The sequence below is a fragment of the Ctenopharyngodon idella genome, chromosome 7 (genome assembly GCF_019924925.1).
Source record: "Ctenopharyngodon idella isolate HZGC_01 chromosome 7, HZGC01, whole genome shotgun sequence".
Classification (NCBI taxonomy): domain Eukaryota; kingdom Metazoa; phylum Chordata; class Actinopteri; order Cypriniformes; family Xenocyprididae; genus Ctenopharyngodon; species Ctenopharyngodon idella.
The window spans coordinates 43,238,285-43,246,777 of NC_067226.1; the positions used below are offsets into that span (position 1 = coordinate 43,238,285).

At 39.1% G+C, this 8,493-nt stretch overlaps 1 protein-coding gene across 2 annotated transcripts in view; it reads left to right on the forward strand.

The window, feature by feature from the left end:
- zfhx3b (zinc finger homeobox 3b) overlaps nucleotides 1–6,778 on the forward strand; it is a 168,764-nt gene extending 161,986 nt beyond the window's left edge. For both annotated transcript variants that reach the window (XM_051898497.1, XM_051898498.1), the window contains one exon: nucleotides 87–6,778. In XM_051898497.1, the coding sequence (XP_051754457.1) occupies nucleotides 87–1,804 (1,718 nt within the window). In that variant the 3' untranslated portion in view covers nucleotides 1,805–6,778. The remainder of the gene's footprint in view (nucleotides 1–86) is intronic.
- The last annotated feature ends 1,715 nt before the right edge of the window (nucleotides 6,779–8,493 follow it).

Genomic DNA, 8,493 nt, shown 5'->3' on the forward strand with positions numbered 1-8,493 from the left:
TAAAACTATAAAACTGACTACTAACTCTCAGATGTATATCTCAGTATTCATAATCATGTTGTGTTTTTCTGTGTCAATTTCTGCAGCTTTAACCCCTCCAAAACCTCCAAACCTCCTGAACATGCCTGGTGCCAGTGTACCCTCACCTAGTCTCCCCACATCTGGTTTACCCAACAAGACCCCTTCCTCCTCTTCATTGGCCTCGCCCAGCCCAGCTCAGGCCAGCACATCTGTTGCCCACTCAAGCCCTACCCCCACATCTACATCAAACTCTTTGATGACCCAGCCAGGCCCTCGACACGAAGCTCAGAAAGATCGTGATTCTGAGAGGGCCAGGGAGAAAGAGAAACCCAAGGAGAAGTCTGAGAAGCCCTCCACACCATCCTCAGCTGGGGGTACTCCCGCTCCTTCCACTTCTGCTGCCAGTGCCAAGAAAGAAAAACCAGACACTGCTGTTCCGGCCACCTCAATGCCAACACCTGGCATGGAGTATGTGGTCGATACTGCCCAACTTCAAGCTCTACAAGCAGCTTTAGCTTCAGATCCAACAGCTCTGCTAACAAGTCAGTTCCTGCCCTACTTTATGCCTGGCTTCTCTCCGTATTATGCCCCTCAGATACCAGGTGCCCTTCAAGGTGGATATCTTCAGCCCATGTATGGCATGGAAAGTCTTTTCCCCTACAACCCAGCTTTATCACAGGCCCTGATGGGGCTTTCACCCGGATCTTTGCTTCAACATTACCAGCAATATCAGCAGAGCCTGCAGGAGGCACTTCAGCAGCAGCAGCGGCAGCTTCAGCAGATCCAACAGCCCAAAGCAAGCCAAAGTTCACAAAACTCGGTGGACCGTAAGGACTCTGCCAAAGATCCAGTAAAAACAGAGGAGCAAAAGAGCACTCCCTCAGTTGAATCCTCTACTTCTTCCACTCACAACAACCTAGCCACTGAGCAGCATGAAGTGGATGGCAAAGGTGCAGACCCCCATCTTGACCAATATATTGTCCCCAAAGTTCAGTATAGGCTGGCGTGCCGCAAGTGTCAAGCTGTCTTCAGCAAAGAGGAAGCGGCTATCAGCCACCTCAAGTCAATTTGTTTTTTCGGTCAGTCTGTGGCAAACCTGCAAGAGATGTTGCTTCGGATCCCCAACAGTGGGAACGCAGCAGAGGGCGGCCTCTATGACTGCCTTGCCTGTGACACCACACTAGAAGGGGACAAAGCGCTCAGTCAACACCTGGATTCAGCCTTGCACAAACACAGAACAATCAAGAGATCCAGAAATGCCAAAGAGCACGCTACTAATTTATTACCTCACTCTTCAGCCTGCTTCCCCAGTCCTAACACCGCATCTACCTCGCAGTCTGCCACTCACTCAAACAACACCCCATCCCCTTCGCCAACAATGTCAGCCACCACGCCGTCCTCATCAGCATCTGCATCTTCATGCACCTCCTCCTCCTTCACGGCCACCCCACTCAACACAACAGCTACAGGCAAATCATGGTCCCAGACCCCTTTCTCCAGAGCTTTAGCTGGGAAGCCCAATCCCTCTTCGTCTGCATTGTCTTCTTTTCCTACAGTTTCCTCTCCTTCAACGGTTACCTCAAGTTCATTGAGCACCTCAGGGGTCCAGACCTCGATACCAACAGACGTCTTTACCGACGAGTCTGATTCTGACAGCAGTCAGAAGTCAGCAGACAGGCTGGGCAGGCCAGCAGAGGAGCCACAACAGCCTGGCTGTCTCAAAGACAGCAGTAGTTGTAGTAGTAATCTCACTAGTGTAGGATCGGACTCCATCAGATTGTAAAAGCTTTCAGTGATGAACAATATTTAAAAAAAAAAAAAAAAAAAGAAAAAGAAAAAAAAAAACAGAAGACAAAAGAAAACACAAAAGAAAAACAAAAAAGCAGCAATGTTTAAAATATGTTTAAAGTATACAAACCAATTTCAGAAAAAGATGTGTAAAGACTAACTGCAATTCCAAAGCTTGTAACCAAAAATTTAAATGTTAGTGGATTGTTTTCCCATATCAACATGCTGGTTTTAGTTTATTACAACTCTTAATATATATATAGATATATATACATATATGCACATATGCAGTATATATATATATAAATGAATAGAGATCACAGCAGTTAACAGTCGGTTATTGCTAGTGGAATGCTGTATTGCAATGGACTGCCTCAAAGTTATTTGAATGGCCCCACAACCCTCTCTACAAAGAACGAGTCAACAAGCTGTCCCTTGTTTGCATAAGTATTTCCGCTTAATAGCACAGTCACATAAAGCCAGTATGTACTGTATGGGAGAATAGTCTTACAGTTTTCTTGCTATCTAAGCATTCAGATACCAATGGCTTGCTAAAGAAAAGAAAAATAATGTAATGTCTATTTTATTCTCAGGTCAACAGCTCACAACCTTTTCTTGTGTTACAAAAAAAAGTCATTATTTTATTCATTTTGTTCCAAACAAATGATAGACATTTCTGTTTTTGTATGTCTTTTATTGGCAGAAAGTATTCAGAAATGATACAAACTCAACTAAAGTTTCTGGGCATTCAATGAGTAGCTGAATTGCTGGTTTTAAACCTTCTTAATTATTACTGTTTTGTTTTGTTTTGTTTTGTTTTTAATGGGAAAGTTACTAATCCCATTTTACCCAGACACGAAGAGCATTGCAGACTTGGTGGGGGAAAAAAGATTTTTTTTTTTTTTTTTTTTTTTTTTAAGAAAAAAAAAACCTTTCTGTATTTATGATAGATATATACATTTTTGGTGTTCAGTAGATTGTTGCATTGGAAATGAATTTAAACAGTATGGTAGATTGAAAAATCTTTGTGTACATTTAGCTTTTGTATCGTCCAACTTTAAGGCGCTTCATTTGATGTTGTCTTGGTCATTCCAATAGACTAGATTAAGGAGCAGGAAACGATCTCTACTCTATTTCTGTCCAATTCTCAGCTTCTTATTTTTGTTCTCCCAGCTGAATCTCTTTGTCACAAGGGGTTTCTCACCTTTGGTTTGTGCAGCATTGACCAAATCCGAAGAGAAATCTGGGGTGTGTTTGAAAATTGTTCAGTTATATTTGTGTTACCTTAGTGCACTTACCACTGTCTGACTTTCTCTCTTTTCGTCGTTATCTGTTCCTCCTTTCTTTCTTCATTCTGTACCCCCTGCCTTTGTAGATTTGGAGATAACTGCCTCTCCTTTAGCACTACAAAGCAGATACTTGTTTCCATGTAGTGTGGCTGCAGTCTGCTATAGGCTTTATGTTCATTTCAATTTTTTGTTGTTGTTGTCATATATGAAAATGAAAAAAGAATAATAATAATAATAATTCTCACGCTTTAAAACAAAAAGAAAATCCAAAGACTTAACACTTTCACCATTGGTGCATAAAGATGAGAAAAGAGGCTTCTTTATACTTGAGAATTTGTTGCTGTTTTTAAGGAAAGAAAACAAAGTTTTAAAATAAAAGAAGTACGCATCAGAGTTGCCGTTTTTGCTTCTTTGCAAGCAGACAGGTGGCTTTTTTACGTCAAATACTAAGAAAACCAAAAATCAAAAAGGGCCCTTGTCCTTGCATTGTGGAGTAGCACCGTTACAGAGCCATTGCAGTTTGTAAGATAGAAAAGGTTTTGTTGAAGTTTTTCTGTCACACATGAAATCCATTTTTTTTTCTTTTTTTTTTCTTTTTGTAAAAAAAAAAAAAAAAAATGAATATATATATAAGGTCTGGTCTTTGAGGACATATGTTTTGCTGCTAATGTAGATTTGGAAAGGAAGAATACCTAGATGCATGCTCCTTTTGCTTTTTGGCTAAGCTTTAAGAAAAAAAAAGAAACAAACAATAAACCATTTCCCTGCCCCTGCAACATCTTTTTTCCCTTCTTGTTGCAAAAACGGAACTTTGAAGACTGTGAATATATGTTCCAAAGGACATTTTAGCTTTTTTTTTTTTTTTTCATTTTTGAACAGACCAATGTTAAAAGCCAATGATCTATAATGTTTGTAAAAAATAACAGTGCATTCCAAATACTACACCTGAGTTTTAATTTCTTAAGCAAGGACTGCTTCATTTTTATTCAAATTGAGTATAATTCTATTTTATCCCATTTCTAAGGTGACTGTAAGCTGTTGTGTAACTCTGCCATCATGGATTGCTGAATATCACCTCACTCTGACTATGATGTGTCGAGAGTGAACAGAATCCCTGCAGCCATTAAATGACTTTACTCACTTGAACTAGATCACCAAGTCATAGTGGTTACCAAAAATTTACATACTGCGTGCCGTCTGGTACTTACACATCTTGCTGATACGGTGTCATCGTGCTTCTTGATTTTATAACTAGGCTGTTTGGCGAATTCGGCCTCCCCTCCTGGGAATTCGTTTTCTGCAGGGTTTAAAGCCATTTTCATGCATGAAATGTCTGTTGCAGGTCTGTAAGGGGCATTTTCATTCCAAAGCATTGTAGGACTGGGGAAAGCAGGATTTGTTTTAGGTGTCCCTTGTTTTGCATGGTGACAAGGTAGAATTATGCCGTTGTGTCCAAAGAGGTCCCTCACTCCAAGTCATTGCAATGGAAATGGTTGCGTTTTAACAAAATGGCCCCCATCCTTCCGTAAATGGAATTGCTTTTCCAAATCAAGTCATTTTAAATTTGCATTAGATGCTTTAGGGGGGCACAAATGTATTTGGCTTTAGTAACATATTTCCACACTTCTCCTGGTGTGTAAACGAGCATTACGTCTTGCAGAACAATTTGATCTGGTGTTATTTGGTGTGCATGCTATTGAAATTGGATTCATTTGATCTGCAAGCTGATCCACTCCTTTCAATCCATGGTATCTATAATATTGTTCATTTAATTATTTTGAGAAGTCTGCTATTGTATAGTTTATTTTTGAATGCTTTGCATTGTTTTGGTCTCAGATAATATCTTTATGGTTATTTTCATATAACTGTTTATTTTATTTTATTTCATTTTTTTGTTGTTGTCCATTTATAAATTAATGTTACAATGCCAGCTTTAAATTGAAATCTCATCTATTTGTTTTCTATCATTCTCTGGCCACTTTATGGTGTTACAATGTTCCTATATTTGTTTGTCTTGACACGGTTGTATCTCTTGCTTCCAAAGTGTTCTCGTTTTTTATAGGCTCTCGTGTGGGGCAGATTTCCTCACAACTGTTTCAGCCAGCATGGACTTTGTATGTGCGAGCGTGAGCGTGTGTGCGTGCGTGTGTGGGTTTCATAAGAGCCAGCATCAGTCTGAGTTTTTATACTTTGTATTCTATTTTCTACTTTCTTTTCGCACCAAAACATACTGAACTGCAAAGCTGAATCTTCAGTAAAGGGTTTGAAAAGTCCGATATTCAACACAATAATTGCGTAATGTGGTGAAAGAGGATATCGAAGCACTGAGCAGTTATTATTTTCATTAATTATATGAATGTGGCCAAAGCTTAATGCAGTCGAAAACACGAAAAACTTTAGTTGGTGCCCCTGATGAGTGTATATTTATTGTGGTTAATCCAACACGTGGCTGAGATACATCAACTCTCATTGGGATACTTGATTTTTGTGGACATTTTGCAAAGAGAGAACGAAAACGACAGGTTTTGCTGTAGAGGTCATCCTTTTCGCCCACTGTGAAAATAAACATGTATACAGATATAGATATATTTAAAGAAGACATCAACACTTTTCTTTGAAATGACAAAGAAGGAAATAAAGAGAACCGAACTCTGGGAAACTTGAGAGATGTCATTGAGATGTCTGAGAAGGCTGTTGGCACACCAAAACTGGGCATGGGAGCCAAAGGCGGGGCCGACGCGCCCCGATATCAAGTCATTACTTAACTAACACTATATGCCGATGGGAGTGGACTCTGCAACCAGTGGACATATGTGACACGGAGGGGAATTTATCTCCTTTTTCTCTCTCTGGTTCTGCATCTACTTGGACATTTTCTGCACTTCTGAACGGGATGGACTCAAACACTCGCATACGTTGTCTCCCAGTTCACGGTGTTGCTACCTGTTTCATTTCCTCCTGCCCGTTTCAGTGACTGACACATGGTTCCACTCTGGCGTGGAGTCGACCGGTTCCATCCAACCATAAAGAATGACTTTACTGTTCAAGGGGAGGGGATTTTCCTGGGTGTTATTCCTGAGGAAGCAGATAAACACAAAAAAGCGAAGCAACCAAAATTAATAACCAAACTAACAAGCAACCAAACAAAAAAAACATTTGCTCCAGTTTCAACGATGAACTGCTGCTGGAGCTTCCTGTTCCTTTAGTGGCTCCTGGTGCCACAGCATTTTTGACGCTTTTTGTGTTTCCTTTTTTGTTTCTTTTTTTTTTTTTCTCTCTTTCGTTCTCCTCAAATTATTCCTCCTCCTCCGAGCCTCGCAAGCACGGCTCTGTGGCTCCAGGTAGCCCATCCGAGGGTAGAACTTACAGCCTTGCAATGTACAAAAAGAGCAAGTTAAACCAAAAATGTTGTTCTTGATGTCTTTTCTATACTGTAGTCTTGTTAGCTTTTTGTTACTGTAATTATATGATGAAGATTTCCAAACTGTACCAAATTACATGGAGACTAACATACATAAACCACATGGAACTTCAGACTTTTAAAGAGAAACTTTTGTCACAAAAACCTTGTTGTCCTAGTTAAGTTGATTGTAGATGGTAATTGAATATACTCCTTTGAAAATATTTCATCAAGTATGTTTCTTGCTCATTGTGATACATTAAAAAGTATGAGCATAAAAGCCCTCTTGTCTTGGACCGTTTATTGTGTGACACGTTTTTGGCATGATTGAAGTGAGCGAGAGAGAGAGAGAGAGCGAGCACAACCAAAGGTCACATTTGTTTATTACTTTTAATTATAATTCACATTTTTGGCATTAAACCACAAATAGAACCAATAATAAGCATAGTTCATCTGATCGCTGGCGTGAGCTTGATTTTGAAAACATAATTAACCCTAATTGCAATTAATCTAATGCAACATGCACATGATTTGACAGCCCCCTAACACACATTCCCAGTAGTTCATTGTCTTGTTGGTATGGTATTCTCTGCAAGAGCAGTCACATTGAAATTCCTCTTAGGGAGCATTCATGAACAAGATTAATTAAAATATATTAAGCAAGATATGTAGACACGTAGCTAATTAGAAGTGGCTGTTTATGACAAATTGAACTTGATTAAGACTTACAATCAAATATAATTCCAAGTGAAGTTTGCTGTTAAAAGCACTGCTCGTAGATTCGTTTTGACTCGTGTAGAGGATCAAATGCAACGTTCCAGGCTAATTCAAAGCCTTGTACAGAACAGGATCAGATGAGAGCTCCCTCGTGTACGCCCTTTGTGCGTGTTATCATATACTGTATGCGTTTGCTGGCGATTACAATATGCCTGTGTTTTTTGTGCATGTGTCTCACTTTGTTTCTCTTGATTATTTGATTTACAATATTTGGAAGAGAACGAGAAAAGATCTGATTACTAGCAGCAGGGATGTTTCACAGTGATGATGCTCAGGTCCATTAATGAACTCCTGCTCTCTTTACAGCTTTCAACTAAGGTTTTTCACAGGATATTTGACAGGATGTTGGCAGAAACACAAACACTCACATATCATGTTGCAATCAGACACAAACAGTCTACATTTACATTTCTTCATTTGGCAGGTGCTTTTATTCAAAGCAAGTCGCAGCTTGTATGAGTCAGATGTAGCGGGGGTAAATGTAGCACTTTGGTCATTTACTCAAAAATATTTCGCCGAAACTTTGAAAAGTTTTCTCAACTGCTAAATTTATTACAATCAAGTTGGATGATAAACGTTCACACAGACAGATGTCGGGTTCCTTACTGTTCCTAGACTGTATAATTGTAAAGGTGCTATGTGACAAATGTAGCAGTAAATGAAAAAAGATTTATAATGTGAATTACATACTGAGTACAATTACAAAGCATTCTCAAACATAGACTCTTCTTAGATTATGAAGCACAGTAAAAGTATACACATCATATAAGTAAACACAGCAAGAAAAGTTGATAAATGAAGTTCATGACATAAGTTTGGCAGGAGCTTGTTCATCTAATCCAGCCAATCATGTTCCAAGGGGTATATGGGGGGGGGGCTTGAAGGTTTTACCATGGACAGCAAGCCAAATCTGTTTACCTATACTACGCCTTATGATTATGATCAAGCAAACTTGTGAAAATACATATTTTAATTAATGTTAAACTACCCCAAATATATATTTTCCTCCAAAATTACATTTTACATAAATCACTTAATACATCAACTTTTGAAAAAAAAAGATCTGTGTAGAACATGAATGTAACTGTCTGTTATTTTGGAAGGAGGTTGAGGGCTGCATTGTGTACAAATACTGTAAGTACACACCAGTACCGACTGAGTATTGAGCATTGTACAGTAAGTTATTACCAATGGTACACTTATTAATCATTAGAATTA